We start from the raw sequence: 18,623 nt of genomic DNA on the forward strand, positions 1-18,623 counted from the left end.
AACTCTACAGTTCTATGAATCTATGATTCTATAAACCAACTCCATATTCTAAACACTCGGTTGTTATGTTCTCCACCCCACATTTGGAAGACTTTGCCCTAGACAGATGTCCTAAGAGCATTAACTACATCTGAGGTAGTCCCAATATTTTGATTTTCAGCACATTTGTTTGGATATTTGATATTTGTTAATATCAATGAGTTCATTTCTCAATTAAGTGTGTTTAGAATCACGGAGTGACCCTGTCCTCAATTAAAATGAAGACAGGAGAACATGTTTTTCAACACAGAGCCCTCTACATTTTAACAATTTGGGGATAGTCACCCTAGATTATATACAAATTCCAAGGTTTAACTATATCTGTAAATGCATAAAACGTTATTAAATATAGGGGGCATTTTTCATCAGATTAGCAACATTGGTTTCTATTGGATTCCAAACCATGAACAAATAGATAATGGCTCATTTGCATTTGTGATTCTCACAGTATCATGTGAGACATGACTCTCTTAAAAAGGAACATCTACATAGCTCCCAACTAAACCCCTGTTCTACTGTCTCTTTTTATGGCAAGAATTAGAGAAGAGTAGGTGAATCTCCATGCCCCTTTAATATTCTGATTTTGACAGGGGATTCCAAGGGTACACTAGAGGAGATGGAAAACAAGAGAGAGAATATGTTAAAATCCAATATAAGAAATCATTAATATTCCTAAGAGCCTAGCCAAGGATGAGGTTGTTAATACAGCAGGAAGAACATTGTGCCATCTTTTACTGCTCTTCGGATGAATCATACTTAATGGATGCTCACAAGGCTTTTGTACAGCTCGTTTCCCAGTGTGTCAGGTAAATGTCAATTATACAGCGGTTCCCCCCAAAACTGGACCTACTGAACATCTTCCAAGATCATAATGCCCACTCACATTATAAAGAGCCCATAACCCACCTACTCTCAGCAGCCAGAAACATCATAACCAGACACTGGAGAGACCTGTCAGGAGTAAGCATGGACCAATGGTATCAAATAGTATGGGAAATAGCCTTACTAGAAAAACTAACCAATAAACTGAAACTGATATGGGGACCAATAGAAGATGCCTTCATCCCGGTATGGTTCCCCTTTATCACATACATAGCCCAACAAAACAACAAGAATCTGCCAGCAGCATACAAATAAATCTGGCTAACCTGATCCAAAAATCCACCCACCCACCCCACACTCACACACATAAAGAAATCTCACTATGTTAACCAAAGACAACCAACCACACCCTAAAGGTAAAGGGTAAAGGGACCCCTGACCGTTAGGTCCAGTTGCAGGCGACTCTGGGGTTGTGGCGCTCATCTTGCTTTACTGGCCGAGGGAGCCGGCGTTTTTCTACAGACAGCTTCCAGGTCATGTGGCCAGCCTGACTAAGCCGCTTCTGGCGAACCAGAGTAGCGCACGGAAACGCTGTTTACCTTCCCGCCAGAGCAGTACCTAGAGCACTTTGATGTGCTTTCAAACTTCTAGGTTGGCAAAAGCAGGGACTGAGCAACGGGAGCTCACCCCGTCACGGGGATTCGAACCGCCGACCTTCTGATCAGCAAGCCCCTAGGCCAGAGGTTGGCAAACTAAGGCCCGCGGGCCGGATATGGCCCACCGGGCTCTTTAATCCGGCCCGCAAACCTTGCAGACCCTGCCACCCGCTCAGTCAGTCCCCACGCTAAACAGGCGCGGCACGGAGGCATCACCGCGCGGAGACTGACTTCAGTGATGTGGCACAGCTTCTGATTGGCTGCAGAAAGCTCCTGCAGCCAATCAAAAGCCGCAGGTGACTCTGGGTGCCACCCCTTCCTTCCCACTGAGGTGGCAAAGCGGGAGGAAGCAGGCAAGTGGGAAGGAAGCAGCAGCGGCACGGAGGCTGCCTCTGCCGCCCAGGCCAGCGGCATGGACTCTGCACCCCGCCAAGATGGAGGACGCCGACGCTGCCGAAGACGAGGCGGCTGCAGCGGCTGTGGCGTGGGTGGGGAAGGGGGTGCTTTCAGGAGGGGGTGGGTCTGGCCCCCCACAAGGTCTGAGGGACAATGGACCGGCCCCCTCCTGAAAAAGTTTGCTGACCCCTGCCCTAGGCTCTGTGGTTTAGATCACAGTGCCACCTGTACCCCGATAACCACACCCGAGGCCACCCCTACCCTCTCTCACCACCAATGAAATATAACAAGCAAATAGTAAGAGAATCCGTACAAGTGACGCTGACACAAAACCCCACACATAGAAGAATAGAAGCATAACCACCTAACCCCACCGCCCTCACCATGTCCCCCTCTTTTCCTCCCAACCTAATACTGCATGCAACACTAATGTCTCACAACAAATGAAACTCACTGTGCAGCGAAGAGCTTGTCACAAGACAATGTTTACATTCCACAGACAGCATTACTGTTGTGTTTCCCACGGGAAAAGGAGACTGGATGTGACGTACACTGGTTTCCTGTTTTTCACTGTTCTCACACAGTGTGATTCTCTCTGTGCTTCAGAGGAGAGAGGATGCAGTTTTCTGCTCCGGCAGAGACAAGATGGTTTTCTGTAATCTACCAGCTTTGAAATGTAAATAAAGCAATATATAGCATGTTGGCACGTATTCCTCATCATTCCGCTGTGCACTTGGATGCTACAAATCAACATTATGGTTATGGCCCAGAAGACGCAGTCATTGGAATTCCGGAAAAAGGATCGGAATGCAGAGGGACGGATCGGACGGTATCTGCGCGTCAAGATGATTGATGAGGTATGTGCTACTGCTCCGGGCAGCCTGCCAGCTTCTATTTAATGGCTTTATGGCTGGACTTTGAACTTTTAATGTCCGTTTGCCGGAAACAGGCAGCGGCTATGGCTATGCTGGCGAAATCGAAAGTAACTTTTACAAGGGCTGAAGCAGCTGTAGAAGTGACGCAGCATGATTTAGGCAGCAGAAAGAAAGCTGTTTTGAACTTGCCTTTGGAATGAGGCTTGAAGCAGCAGAGATGCAGCTTGTATAAAGCAGCTTGTTTAAAGCAGCAGAGATGGCGCAGAAGGCTAATGCCAGAGTCATGATGGCCCTTCAGGATGCTTGTGGGATTCCCAAGCTCAATAAGAAGAACTATATGGACTGGGTTATCTATGCAGAGGCTATTCTGCGGAAAGAGGGTCTGTTTGAAGTTATTACAGACACCCCCCCAGCTCCAGTTACAGATGCATGGAAGGCTAAAGATTCCAAAGCAAGGGGAACTCTTACATTGATAGTATCCCCAGAAGAGCTCTGTCTATTGCGTGATAAGACCTCAGCCAGAGAAATTTGGGACGCTTTGAGGGAGGCACACTTGATGACAGAAGCTGGATCTACTATGCTTTATTTTAACAAGCTGCATAATATGGCTAGCTGCAGAAGGCTGGCTGATGCAAGTGGGGAATCTGATGCCAATCAGCCACATGCTCAGCTCAGAGTAGCCTGTGGTACTGCCATGATTCAGAATGAAGCAGATTGCCAGGGTGATAGCTGCATGGGAAAGGGGGAGTCTTCACAGACGTCATCCCAGAGTGCAGTGGAACCACCAGATGGCGCCAAAGCTTTGAAGGCAGTGAAATGCTACTCCTGTGGACGTCTAGGCCATATGAAGAGGGAATGCAGATATCCCAGGGCCAAGACAGAGCAGCGCAGCGAAAGCTCATCGCGTGGAAAAGGCCAAAGCAGAGGCAAAGGTCCGGTGTCCAGGACAACGCAGCACAAAGCAATGGTCTCACGCTTCACTCCAAAAGTTGCAGAGGTCCAGAAGACGTCTAGATCTTTCTTCATTGTTGATTCAGCGGCAACCCACCACATGTGCAACGATAAGCGACTGTTCGTGTCTTTTACACCGCAGGAAGGTGCGATTCACCAGGCGGATGACCACACAATTCCCAGTAAAGGCTACGGAACTGTTGTTCTTCACAGTTTGGACTTATCAATACAGAATGTACTTTATGTTCCAGATGCCAAACATAATCTGCTCAGCGTTGGACAGCTGAATGAGCGGAACATTGACGTTTCCTTTAAGAACAAAAGGTGCATCATCACAAAGAAAAATGATTATGTATTGTATGCTGAATATGTTGATCGTTTGTATGTTTTGTATTATGATGATGTTGTGCAGGATGACACTTGTTGCATTGCAGGTTCTAACAAATGTTTGCATGCAGAATGTATTCATGATTTTCATCGAAAATTTGGACATTTGGGTTTTGAGGCAGTATCTAAAATGCCTGCCTTGGTTGAAGGTATGACTATTAAACCCTGCAGGTACCACATGAAGTGTAAGGCATGCGCAGCAAACAAGGTGAAAATGGCTGCGAAAGGTAAGGTGTCTAGTAGGCAAGCTACAGAACCATACCAAATTATTCATGCTGATTTGGTTGGACCACTAGCGCCCTCTTTGGGTGGAAATAGGTACTTCATGGTTCTCATTGATGCATTTTCCAGGTATATTTATGTGTATAATCTCAAGCAGAAATCAGAGGCTTTTCCTAGGTTCAAGGAATTCTGTGCTTGGTTGGAAAATGTGCATGGTAAGAAGGTAAAAATTCTTTTCACAGATCGCGGAGGAGAATTCACTTCTCAGCAGTTTGAAGCTTTTCTGTCTGAGAAAGGAATTCAACACGATTTGTCTAGTCCTCGCTCGCCATGGCAGAATGGTCTTGCAGAACGAGCAAATCAGACATTGCTTCAAGGGTTAAAAACCTTGCTGCATGATGCAAATCTTCCAGAGAGTTATTGGGCCGAAGCTCTCTCATGTTTCACTTACAGTTATAATCGCAGGTTATCTTCAGCGATTGGTTGTACCCCCTATGAGAAGATGTTTGGCAAAAAGCCATACATCAAACACATGAAAATTTTTGGTTCTGACATGTGGGTTCACTCACCACAAAACTCCAAGTTAGACAAGCGTGGTTTGCATGGTATCTTTCTAGGTTATGAGAAAGGTTCTTACAGAATAAGGATGACTGACTCTAAGACCATTAAGCTCACAAGAAGTGTTGAGTACAATGCCAAGTGGGGGGAGAATGTGGGAATTTTCCAATGTTACCCTGATGACAGTGATGAGACTGAGGATAGTCAAAAGCAACCACAACCACCCACACCCACTGATGAAAGTTCTGATTCTGAGACTGAAACTGATTCTGAGTCTGAAACTGAATCGGGTGATTCAGAGGATTTCAAGAGTGCGAAAGCCTCTATGCGACCCTCTGAAAGCTCTGATCAAGAATTGGAGGAACCATTGTTCACAATAGGTCGCTTTTCTCCTAAGAAGGAAGAGGAGAGTGTTGAAGACTTAAGGCTAATTCGCAGGTCACAGAGAGCCACAAAAGGCAGACCTCCAAAGAGATTTGCTGATGAGTTTGCTAAGATAGCAGTAACAGCTGTTAAAAGCTCCAAGAAGGTATTTGAACCTTCAAGTTTCCAAGAAATCCAGGATTTGGATTCAAAGGAAGCTGAGCCATGGTTAAATGCCATGAAGGCTGAGCTTGATTCCTTGGAAAGGAACAAAACATGGGAACTTGTTCCAGTAGTTCCAGGAATGAAACTGCTTGGAAGCAAATGGGTCTTCAAAGCGAAGACTGATCAAAATGGCAAGATAGTCAGACACAAAGCCAGATTGGTAGCCAGAGGTTTTGCACAGGTACCAGGTGAAGACTATCACGAGACCTACTCACCCACAGTGAGGTATGAGAGCATTAGGCTTATGCTCAAGCTAGCTGCAGAGGAGAATCTACACATTAGTCACCACGATGTGAATACAGCTTTTCTGTACGGATCTCTAGATGAATCACTTTATATGCTTCCACCTGATGGCGTACAGGTAAAACAGGGATTTGTTTGTGCTCTGAAAAAGTCCCTTTATGGTCTCAAACAAAGTGCACGGTGTTGGCACACAAAACTCACTGAAGTATTGTTTTCTCTAGGTTTTAAGCAAGGGAAAGCTGATCCATGTGTATTTGTCAAAGAGGAGGGGCAAAAGAAACTGTATTGTTTGTTTTATGTTGATGATCTTTTATTCTTTTGGGATGATGTCACAATGTACAATAACGCCCTAGGTCAACTGAAGGAACACTTTGACATGAAAGATCTTGGTGAGGTAAACAACTACCTATCTCTGGAAATAGAGAGAGATCAAGATGGTAACATTCTAGTACACCAGTCACGGAAAATTGCTGATGTGTTAAGCAAACTAAACCTGATGGATGCTAACCCTGTAGACACACCGATGACAACAGGTTATCAGGTAGATGACACTGAAGAAGCATTTTCTGACACTACACTGTACAGAAGTGTGCTAGGCAAGCTAAACTTCATTGCCAGATGTTCAAGACCAGACATTGCTGTTAGCTGTAATTTGCTAAGCAGACAAGTCAACAATCCTACTGTTAAGGATTGGAAAGCTCTGAAACGCATAGCGCGGTATTTGAAAGGCACTATGCATTACAGGCTGAGATTTAACAATCAGAAGTCTGGTGGTCTTGAGATATTTGCAGATGCAAGTTTTGGAAGTGACACTACAGACAGGAAAAGCACGTCTGGAGTTTGCTACATGTACAATCAGGGTCTTTTTGATTGGTCATGCAAGAAGCAAACAACAGTTAGCTTAAGTACTTGTGAAGCTGAACTGAATGCACTGTCTTATTCACTTAAGGATTGTGAATGGTTGTTACAATTGTGCAAAGACATGAAAATTCCTGTCAAATGTCCAATCCAGGTTTACCAGGACAACAAAGCATGTTTGGCTTTGCTGAATTCTGAAGGTTGTAAGCAAAGCACGAAGCACTTGCAATTGAAGTTGCAACATGCTAGGGAACGTATTCAAAAGGGACTCGTAACGGTGTCCTATATGCCAGGTAATGAAATTCCTGCTGATGTATTGTCCAAGATTGTATCAAAGGATCAACACTGTACCTATGTGCAGAAGTTGGGTTTGTACTGATATTGTACGAACACGCTGCCCAGTGGTGTTCACAGAAAGGGGGAGGATGTTGGTTTCTGCTCTCTTCACTGTGCAGCGAAGAGCTTGTCACAAGACAATGTTTACATTCCACAGACAGCATTACTGTTGTGTTTCCCACGGGAAAAGGAGGCTGGATGTGACGTACACTGGTTTCCTGTTTTTCACTGTTCTCACACAGTGTGATTCTCTCTGTGCTTCAGAGGAGAGAGGATGCAGTTTTCTGCTCCGGCAGAGACAAGATGGTTTTCTGTAATCTACCAGCTTTGAAATGTAAATAAAGCAATATATAGCATGTTGGCACGTATTCCTCATCATTCCGCTGTGCACTTGGATGCTACAAATCAACAATAACCACACCCGAGGCCACCCCTACCCTCTCTCACCACCAATGAAATATAACAAGCAAATAGTAAGAGAATCCGTACAAGTGACGCTGACACAAAACCCCACACATAGAAGAATAGAAGCATAACCACCTAACCCCACCGCCCTCACCATGTCCCCCTCTTTTCCTCCCAACCTAATACTGCATGCAACACTAATGTCTCACAACAAATGAAACTGATCTGTAGAAAGCACAATTCAAAAAAAGAGACAATGCACATATTTTGGTTAACTAAGAAATCGTTAACAAATAATAATAATAAAATTATACAGCGGTTCCAGGGAGGTTTTACTAAAGGTTTATGGAGCTCTCTCCTTAATACAATAGGGAGTGGTCACTGCCATTTCATTTCCAGAACTCTCCAGCTCTCCCCAGCTTGCTCACACAACCTGTGCTATCTATTGTGGCGCAATTCTCTGAAGGGAAAGTGTTTGACGGCTTATCTTTTTCCATCTTAGTCACTAATTTCCACCTCTCACATCATCCCATTGTCTAAGGAAAGTCAGTAGGACCTAATGAAACACTATCAAGACCACTACCACAGACATGTTCTTTTACCTTTGGGGGGTGGGGTGGAGGGGTCTGCAAACTGCCTTAGGAGGTAGGCTTAGGTATCCAGTACCTTTCAATGCAAATTACTAGGGTAGTTTATAAAGAAAAGCACAAGCCCTTTTCAGGCATTATGCAAGTCAAACTGTGTCGGAGGCATGGCACTAGCCCCCTTCCCTTGAGGCCGAACCTTGCTGCATTCAACAGTAATGTGGTGGGGGGGAGCTTGGAAGTATGTTCGCTTGAGCACTCTTACAAGCCCCGCCAGGATCAGGAACCCTGGGCGATCGGTGTCCCCGATTTGCTCAAGTGAACATGCTTGCAAGCCTCCTTCAGACCTTGCTACTAAACGCAGCACAGGCAGAGGTAGAGGCGGTGAACTCGTGTGTATGACCCCACACTTCCAACATGGTTTGACCTTTACAACACCTGAGGAAGACTACAGAATCCTAAAAATACAAAAATAAAGTGTCAAACAGTTCTTTAAAAAGAGCATAGTCAAAGTGGCAATGACACAAAGATATGGTAAAGTTCCTCGGATGGTAAATGCCTGGAATTTGTTTTTTTAAAGACTTTCCCTCGCATTAAGAAGGTGTTGAAAGAGATATAAAGAAAGCCTTCCTGAGAAGAGACCATACCTCTGCCAATATCACTTAATGACAGACTAGCAGCAATTTGAACCTAGATCTGCCATGTACAAACCCCAGTAATGTACCCACTGCACCACATTGTCCCTCAAGGACTTGAACACTACAATTTAACATTGAGAAAATGAGCTGTAGGGAAGAAAGGAAAATTACAGTGCTAATTTCCAAAAAGAATGCTGGTGATTTACACCAAGTAGTTTAATTTCAGTCTATAGCAGGTGTGAGCAACTTTTTTTCTGTTAAGGACCAAATTCCTTCAGCTCTGTTATTTATTATTATTATTACTTATTAAATTTCTACACAATCCTTTCCCCCAAAGCTAGTAATCTGTTGGAGGCCTCATGTTGGTCTTGGGCAAAGACAAATACGTTCTAGATGAACAGTTAAGGGGAAGAAAGATCCTCCTTTCTCAGTTTTCACCATGGCTACCTCAGAGGAGAATTCTCAACCCTACACAGAAGTAAGGCCCACTAGGTTTGGTGGGGTTACTCTCAAGCAAGTATACAGATGGTATTGTCTTGCTGTTTTTAGTATATACCTACCAGGGCCAGCCCACCTAAAAGTAAAGGTAAAGCAGTTGTCTCGGGCAGCAGGATCCACAGGGGCAGCAGATGTGGTGTAGATCTTTATTCAGGACCAGCCCACCCATGAGGCAAGGAGAGGTGACTGCCTCAGGGGCTGGGCTCACCAGGGCAGCAAATACCAATGTAGATCATCCTCCTCCCCATTCTTCCTCCTGATGTCAATCGTCCCCTTCCCCTTCTTCCCTGACATGGAGGCCGGAGCAATTTTGGAGCCCAACCTGGCCTGAAGGAGCTGAAGGAGGAGCAGCTGCAGAGAGCTTGCTTCAGCCCTTCCCAACTAATAAGAGGTAATGCCTGAGTATACTTTCTTCCTCCTCCCCATCCATTTTCCTTTTCTAAATACATTTTAGACTGGAAGCCTATGGGGCTTCTGTATATGCTGGGAGCCACCCAGAGCAGCTGGGGCAACCCAGTCAGATAGGCAGGGTACAAATAAGAAAACTGTTGTTGTTGTTGATCGTTGTATGCCACTCTGAGACTCTTTTTCAGCTGAATAGCAGGATAAAAATAAATAATAAAAGATTTTTATTGTGCTGCTTCCCCAGCGGCATGATGGTGCATTGTTCCTCTGAGACTTTTTACAGCTCCCATTGGATTTTTACAGGAGGAAACATTGTAAGATAGAGAGTGTTCTCTCTCTCTCTCTCTCTCTCTCTCTCTCTCTCTCTGTGTGTGTGTGTGTGTGTGTGTGTGTTTTAAAAAATAACCCTTCTGGGGAAGGAGCTTGTAAGTCTTTGGTTGTACCAAGAATTTCTTTACCCAATTTTACAGTAATTTGATTTGATAGTACATGACAAACGGATTAATGGATTTATTTGAGAGAACACCGAGATAAATAAACTTCCTTAATTAAAGCTGTCTTCGTTATCAGCCATACCAGTTTGTGGAAAGCACTTGTTCTGAACTGAGGATGACTCACCTTTTGTAAGGCTTAAGACTATCATTCTCTCTCCTGTTCTTCACCACCCTTCTGCTATATTTAGGACTGCCTTCAGTCAAACAACTTCTATGTTATCCTTATGTAACCTAATTTACATCGGGAGCATTACAGAGCCCAGCCTCATCATCATGAGAAATATAAACGATAAGCAGCAAGTTTCAGCTTTGATTGCGCACTTCTGGAGTCCTTTTGACAATGCAGCCTGCAAGCACAGAGCACATGCGAAGAGGTGGCACCATGGCACCCTCATATACCCTCCTTGGCACTCATTAAGACCGCCTCTCAATTTTAATTTTTTAAAATTTAAATTAGGGGTGTATTTTTTTGCTGGTGGGGGTGTTTTGACTGAAACAGGCTACTATGTTGGGGAGGGAGTTTCCCTGGGCAACTGGTTACTGGTCCTCAGAAGGATGCAAAGTTATTCAAACAGCAACTCGTGCAACACACCTGCCATCTTAGAATCATAGAATAGAATCATAGAATCATAGAGTTGGAAGAGACCACAAGGGCCATCGAGTCCAACCCCCTGCCAAGCAGGAAACACCATCAGAGCACTCCTGACATATGGTTGTCAAGCCTCTGCTTAAAGACCTCCAAAGAAGGAGACTCCACCACACTCCTTGGCAGCAAATTCCACTGTCGAACAGCTCTTCTTCCTTTCATGTCCCAGGTACTACTTCTGAATTGGAGCTGGATTCACCTAGCCCAGTGCACTAGTGGAAGCCAGCATAAGGACTCCTGCCAGCTCAACAAGACCACTCCCTCCTCCCATAAATCTGCACTGGAGGGTCGGGAGAACTCCCAGAAGAATGCATGGGAAAGAGGGAAATCGCCCTGTCTGTCAAGCAGAACAAGCAGAAATGCTTGCACTGGCAGAACAACCATCAAATTGGGAACTTCAGCAATTTTGGGGAGGGGGAACCAACACAGTTCAGCCCTAAAGCCTAAATCACACATTTCCCACATTTCTAGATGCAGGGTTTTGCCATACTATCCAAACAACTCAACCTGAAAGCACTTTTTTTAGAAACCATCCAAACATCGCTTTCGGTAAACAAAGTATTTTTATATGCAGCATCTGCAGTTGATGTCCTACCTGTCTGTGCCACCATGTGCGTCCATCCATTCCAGACTCTTCTGACCTTTTCGCCCCCAAAATAGTGGGTTTCTATCTTCTGGGGTTTCAAAAGAAAATCATCTTTGCTCACTAACTGCTTGTGTCTGTTGCTCCCCCAAACATATAACTCTCCTTCATCTTAAAGAAGAAAAGGAACATATTAAAAAAAAGGAAGTTAAAGGACACAAAAATGTTGACTAAATGTCATTTTACAGTTGCACATCTGTTCTCTGTCTAGTCTTTGAAACAGATGAACAAACATTATAAGAAAAGTAATGCACTCAGTTTTTTAAAGTGGCAACAGACTCTACAAGCACAAAAAGCATATATTTCTGTGTATACAACTAGAGCTTCAACTTAATTCTCTATGCAATACATGTTGTTTGTTCGAGGAGGGTCACAAGTCTGTTTTAAATGTGGCAGGAGCAGGAAGCATGTTATGAGGGCAGCTAGATTAAATTTGAACAAAAACGGGGACACACATCTTACAGGAAAGGGGATGAACTAGTCTCAGAGACAAAATATTTTTCATGGTTCAACAGACAGACTTCACTTTGTCCAAAGCTACAGCCAACCAAACAAAAGAAACTCACCTGTGAGTGATGTGACATGATGCGACCCAGAAGTGATGCTCTTTACTTTGATGTTTTCTAGACCTAGGACAATAACCCATTATTTTCTGTTAGCTGGAGAGGGATACTTCCTTTTAGAAAGGCCCTTTGCAATACTGAATGTCACACCACAACACACAGCTGCATAAGAAAGCTAACGAAAGCTGTTTGTGCAGGCTCTTTGGGAAGCTACTTGGGCCATGTCAGGCTACTACCTCCCCAACTAATTTTATAGATCAGAGCTCATCTATATGCATCTAAGATATTAAAGAAAAGAGAAGGGGGACCACTAACAAATGGAAGAACTTTCAACAACCATGGGGTGGTTAATTAGGCTATCAGAGAAGAGTACAAGGCCACAAGGAGAGAACAACACTGCCAAGAGGAGAGAGAGAGAGAGAGAGGTGTGGATGAGCTAAGGAACATATTGTTACTGTGCAGAGCCTAATAATGTAAACAGACCTAAAATACATTTTGATTTGGCTTATTATTCTGCACTCCACAAAACGGGAAAGGGGAAAGGGTTGCAAGTTTTTTGGGTACTGGCTCTTAACTGGTGCATTCAGCAGCTGCAAGCCAGAATGGACAGTGGATAGTTCAACCTGCTAACAGCAATCAGTGTCGTAATGCTTAAAACATTCCCAACAGAAGGTATATTGTTCCCGAGCATACAACTGGCTCCCATTGCCAGCTTGGCTAAATGACCAGAACTCCCGTTCCTGGGCACAAGGAATAACGTCTCAAAGTGCCATCTGTGTGTTTATTACAGTGGTACCTCTGGTTACGAATGCTTCTGGTTACGCACACTGCAGGTTACAAGCTCTGCTAACCTGGAAGTAGCTGCTCCTGGTTACGAACTTTGCCGCGGGATGCGAGCAGAAATTGCGCACTAGAAGCGTGTGCGCAGCGAGAGCCACCATTAGCGAAAGCGTGCCTCAGGATAAGAACGGTTTCCAGTTACAAACAGCTCTCCGGAAGGGATTCAGTTCATAACCAGAGGTACCACTGTATATCTATTTCACCAGCTCCGCCTGATAACAAGAGTTTTCAAACAATGTTATTTGACAAAAGAGATTTGTGATGTAAACATCTTAACATAACCTCAAAGTACATGAGAAACTGTCAGACCAATTCCCAGCGTTAACATATTTTATTTTAACTGCTGTAAGAATAAATCCATATTCCCAGTTTTCTCTTCTTGAGACAAGGACAAATATGTGTTTTGTATCTTGTTCCTGACAAAGAGGAACCTGAAGGCCAGGATAGGGTGCAAACTATCTATTTCTTCATTCACCATTTGTTTCCCACAGTTTCTCTTTTCCCTCCATTCCTCTCCTTTCTCCCTCTAACTGAGGCCCTCCGGGGAAAAACTTCTGAAAAATCCAACTGGGAAGGGACTGTACTTATAAAGATTGCAACATCTCTTCTTCAGAAAAGAAAGCAAATAAATTGAGATTCAAAATTTGTTTCCTAGTGGATTCTTCTTAGATCATGTTGCACAAGTTTTATGTCAACGACAGTAGGTTCCAGTTAGTTTCCAGGAACAATTCAAGATGCTGGTGCTTACTGATAAAAGCTTATATGGCAAGAAGCATTACAACAATAATAATAAAGACAGTTCAAGATCAACATCCAAAAGTTCACCATTAAAACACTACATCTGACTCTCTCTGTGGCAGGGCATTCTCTGGGCTGAGTAATGTGTTCTGCAACAGACAGAGTCTCATGTGCCAAGTATATGGCTGGGGTTTGTGTTTGGGCTGATTGGGAATGGAATCAGAGAGTGCTAAGGGAATGCGATACATGCTATTACAGCAACAACAAAGCAGCATCTGAGGACTTAGGAGTGGAGTGATCAGTATCATTGGGTATAGCCACAAATAATGGCTGGCTACTAAGGCAAGCCAAAATTTGTGGACCCCTTGCTTGCACATGACATGCTTGATCCATACCTTAAATATTTAGATAACAAACCTGTTACTTTGCAAGGCTCTTTAGCCCTCCAAAAAGATGGAACCATCTGTCCTTGGCATGCCCGCTTCGCCTGAGATGCCATGCCAACTCCCCACTGGAAGACTGAACCATTTTCTTTTCAGCATGTACATGCAAAAGGAAAATGAAATATTCATGTTAAAGGCTATTCCCCGGCTAAAAGACATTGGGTGGGGGGTGTTACTATTTTTACTAATGCAAATATTAACCTGGAAAACGTTAACGTGTTTTTAACGTGTGATATTTTACTGTATTTTTGGTTTCTGTGGAAGCCGCCCAGGGTGGCTGGGGAGGCCCAGCCAGATGGGCGGGGTATAAATAATAAATTATTATTATTATTATTATTATTAACACATAAATTATAGAATAACAAAACAATCTAGCAGGAGAAATTCTCAACGCCCCAAATAACAGTACGCTAGGTTCGAGACACGCATCTTTTTTTAAGGTGTACATTAATATATTAAGCAGATACCTCATGTAATAAATGAATAAGGCCAATGTTTATTACACACATAGACGGAGCTGCAATTAGCTGCAGCTTCCTGGAGATTTGGTGGCAGATTCAGGTTTGCCCCTCTGTAATTTGTGAAACAGTTGTAAGCTTCTCAAGAGTCCAGGAAATAATGTCATAAACCACAGGAGAAACTTGCATGGAATTTGCTGACAGGCCATTTGCACTTATTTGGTAATTATGACAAAGCTCTGCCAGTTGAAGATTCTCTCTGTGACTGTGCTTTATCAATCACTCCTTAAGTGATGATGACAAGCCCATGTACACTTATGACACTTACTGAAGCTATGTATACCAAGGTGACCTGCAAACCCAATGCAGAGGTGGGGAACCTCAGGCCTGGGGACCAGATGTGGTCCTCTAGGCCTCTCTGTCTGGCTCTTGGGGGGAATCCCACAGCCAAATATGCACCACTACCTCAGACACTCTACTAGGGCTTGCATGGTGTCAGAAACTATGTCGCTATCAGGCCTTCCTAATTAATTTACAAACTACCATGAAATATCAACCCACCTTGATGAGGAACAGTAGGGTAACAGCAAGTGATTATAAGCAGGCTTCTAAGGTATATGAGACTGAGGTATTAGCCTGTCAGTGAATAACTGGGGATGAAGTATTTTTAATTGCTTCACAACTTCCTCTAAATCACATAACAATTAAAGCTGCAGATACAGACCCATCATCTGAGACAATGTAACAGTTTTTATGTTGTTACATGGTTGCAACTTTTAGTAAGGAACTATGTATTATATTAATAACTCACCAGTTACAGCTACTGCATGTCTGAGCCCAGCAGCAACATTCACTACTTTGTCCTGTATAGTCTATGGAACAAGGAAGAAAAAACATATTTACCTTCTCTTTGACAACTCTACAATACAGAACAAAATTTTTTAGCCATGCTATTGAAATTTTCAGAACCGATTAATGAACGTGTAGTCCAGTATGCATGATACAAAGGAAACATCAAAAGCTGTTGATCCACAGTGAAGTGGCATATGGAATGAATCATCATACAACTGGGCATAATGGTGAATTTAAATGTTTGTGCTGATAGCACCTCACCTTAATTTTCTGTGGGACAGCATTTCCTCCTGAAGCATCAGGAACTCCGAGTTGTCCAAAAGAATGAGACCCACAAGATAACACCTGACCATTTCCTGCAAGATAGAACAGCACTGGAAATCTTCACATTTCTATTGTTTACCTCAAGAAGATACCTAGGGCACTGTAGTCCATTTCCCCACTAGTAAGAAACAGGTTCATTTTTATTAAAAGTCACATCTACGCCTCATTGATGGTGATGAAATAAGACTACTACTAACTTAAGACCCATTTACTTCCAAACTTCACTGGATCTAATCTTTGCTACACAGTGCCCTATGAAATTAAGGCCATGGGGCAAGTGCAAGGTCAAGGCTAACTGTCTTGGCTAACAGCTCATTTTCTTAACCATTATGCTACAGCAGCACTCGACTGAATGCACAGTCTTCCATTTCCAAAAAGTCAACAATTTATAGCCTTGTGATTTTACATATAGCTCACTGTAAAGCTTTTGAACGCTTATGGAGACCCAGATAAAGCTTGGAGCTTTCACATCATGTAACACTTGTTTCCGCTTAGTTGCTAGATTTACCTGTAAGTATGATGGTAAAATCCCAGCCACAGGCAACCTGTACAACAGGACAACCAGACAGGGAAAGGCATAATGTAAAATGTTCCAGATCTTCAGTATGACCAAGTCCCAACTGCCCATCTTTATTTTGGCCACATAAAAAGAGTTCTCCAGTGTCTGCAAAATGAACAAATACTATCAGGAACATATGCAAAATAAAAGCATATGCATATTTTGACCCAATATTCACTGGCACTTTAAAACCCAATAATTGTTATTTGTCCAGAAAACTTGAGGGAGTGTTCATACTAACAATGCACAGTCCTCTCTTTCTCATTTAAAGAACTGTACTCCAGAAATGACTGAAGCACTAGGCTAGTGATGGGGAACCTGTGATGCTCCAGATGTTGTCAGGCTCCAAGTCACACCATCCATTCACATGGTGAATGGAGCTTATAGGAGTCCAACAGCATCCGGAGGGGCACAGGTCCCTCATCCCGACACTAGGCAGTCCGAAGACAAAATGAATCACATTGGGAAACAACACTGAATGCTACAGTTACGTCTCGAAGGCTTCAACTGGGGCCTTTCACTTTACAACTTAAACAGCACAGGCTCCGTGCTGAACAGCTAGGAGACCATCACAGATGCAGCCCCAGCACATGCAAAATCTGTTCCCAAAATAAGTCTCATGCAGATTTGTCCTAAATTAGCTCATTACCATTATTTGAGTCACTGAGTAGCTCATCAGCACCCTACACACACACACACACACACACACACACAAAAGAAATGATGAAGAACAGCAAAGCAGCAAAAATCCAAAAACCTTATCCACCATTTGATGACATAAAGAGCATTTCATCATCTCATTTTAAAGAAAGATGGAAAGAGAAATTTAAGCAACCATGAAGTCGTATATGGGTATCAACAACAGAGTTAAAAAATTAAGTCTTGCAAGTATACTAGGGGCAGGAAACAGAAATGCCAGTTTATTACCAGTAACAATTACAGAATGTCCTCCTCCTCCAGTAATACTTGTGATGTTCTTCTGACTGCAGGGCAATTCTTTAAGGGCCTGGGGCAGGAGTACATCTTCTTTATGACCAAGACCCAGTTGTCCATAGCTGTTTGCTCCCTAAGGACATAAGAAAAGCCCTGCTGGATCAGAACAAAGGCCCATCTAGCCCAGCATCCTCTTCTCGGAGTGGCCAACTAGTTTCCTATAGGAAGCCCAGAAGCAGGACCTGAGGACAGAAGCAGTCTCCACACTCCTGATTCCCAGCAATTGGTATGGAGGCATCCTGTCCCCGACAGTAGAGGTAGAACATAGCCATGATGGCATGATAGCTTTGTCCCCCATCAGTTTGTCTAAACATCTTTTAAAGCCATCCAGGTTGGTGATCATTGCTACATCCTGTAGGGATGAATTCCATAGTTTAGCTATGTACTGCGTGATAAAATACTTCATTTTGTCTGTCCTGAATCTTCTAACATTCAGCTTCATTAGATGGCCTTGAGTTCTAGTATGAGAGGAGGAGAAAAAAATCTCCCTATCTACCGGTACTCTCTCCACATCATGCAGATTCTAGTCTGCACGTTGTTGCATTGAAAGGAAATCCTTCAAAGTTTAATGGTATGAGCAGTGGCAGTACTGAGACCCAACCACTCTTCTTTAAAAAAAAAAATCAATAATAAGGATGAAAAAGTAATTAATTGAAATTATACATGGAAGGAGACTTGCCTGAAGCAATTCTAACTGTTGCACTATCCTGCAAAGGGTTTGACATAATCAGTCCAAGTGTAGCATCAGAAAGATTTTTTTTTTTTACAGCAGTCCTGTACACTTCTGTCCTTTGCAGCTGAGGATTTTACAGTCTCCTGGACTCAGGAAGTCAATGGTGCAAATCAGTCTAGACCTTATTGTAACATAAGTCTCATTAGAACCACTAGCCCTTGGGCTTTCTCCCCAGGGAGACAGCTCTATCTTTTAAGATTCTTGCCAATGGCACTTTTGAATGGCTAAGTATATGTGCATTTCATATTCAACTACCCCCCCCCCCCAGTTGGAAGCATAAAACTGGCAGGCATCTGTTCGATCCGGCTGTTACTTGGAAGCAAGTCACATCAATTTCATTGAAAGGTACTTCTGAAAAATAATTTCAGGATCCAATACACATATATTTTACAACATCCATCCATTACTTTTACAATGAAATGTCATTATGTGTTATCCAGCAAGACAAATCTTGACCACCTTAGGGCATTTCCATATGTCATCCTAAGAAGTATTTCTGAAGTCATATAAATGCTGCTAATGAGATATAATTTGGAAGTGGGGGAAACATATGCACATCCCAGCCATCTCAGGTTTTGCATATGTCTTCAGGGCCAACTTTTTTTTTAAAGCTGATTTAAGCCTGTCTGCAAAGTTTCATATCTGATAGAGAAAAACTGTTTAATAAGAACCACAAGTCTTAACAGCTTGCTTTGACATGTGGTTATAATCCTGGCTTTTTTTGCACATTGAGAAATATTTATGCTCTCTGAAACAGACTAGCTGCTCAAAGAGTAGAATAGAAGGCATTATATCCTGTAATATTTAGCCTTATTGGACAGCTGTGGCATGTGTGCAAACATGAAGTTAAAGCTAAGGAGGCAATGCTCAAAACTA

The 18,623-nt window shown here is 43.1% G+C and overlaps 1 protein-coding gene across 5 annotated transcripts in view; it reads right to left on the minus strand.

Annotated features, from left to right (window-relative positions):
• The window catches only part of SERGEF (secretion regulating guanine nucleotide exchange factor), a 107,104-nt gene that overhangs the window by 86,579 nt on the left and 1,902 nt on the right, over positions 1 to 18,623 (minus strand). For all 5 annotated transcript variants that reach the window (XM_079966710.1, XM_079966712.1, XM_079966711.1 and 2 more), the window contains exons 2-8: positions 16,949 to 17,087; positions 15,971 to 16,126; positions 15,400 to 15,494; positions 15,098 to 15,158; positions 13,803 to 13,916; positions 11,811 to 11,873; positions 11,197 to 11,355 (exon numbers count right to left, since the gene is read on the minus strand). In XM_079966710.1, the coding sequence (XP_079822836.1) occupies positions 11,197 to 11,355; positions 11,811 to 11,873; positions 13,803 to 13,916; positions 15,098 to 15,158; positions 15,400 to 15,494; positions 15,971 to 16,126; positions 16,949 to 17,087 (787 nt within the window). The remainder of the gene's footprint in view (positions 1 to 11,196; positions 11,356 to 11,810; positions 11,874 to 13,802; positions 13,917 to 15,097; positions 15,159 to 15,399; positions 15,495 to 15,970; positions 16,127 to 16,948; positions 17,088 to 18,623) is intronic.

The sequence above is a fragment of the Podarcis cretensis genome (genome assembly GCF_951804945.1).
Source record: "Podarcis cretensis genome assembly, chromosome: 1".
Taxonomy (NCBI): Eukaryota; Metazoa; Chordata; class Lepidosauria; order Squamata; family Lacertidae; genus Podarcis; species Podarcis cretensis.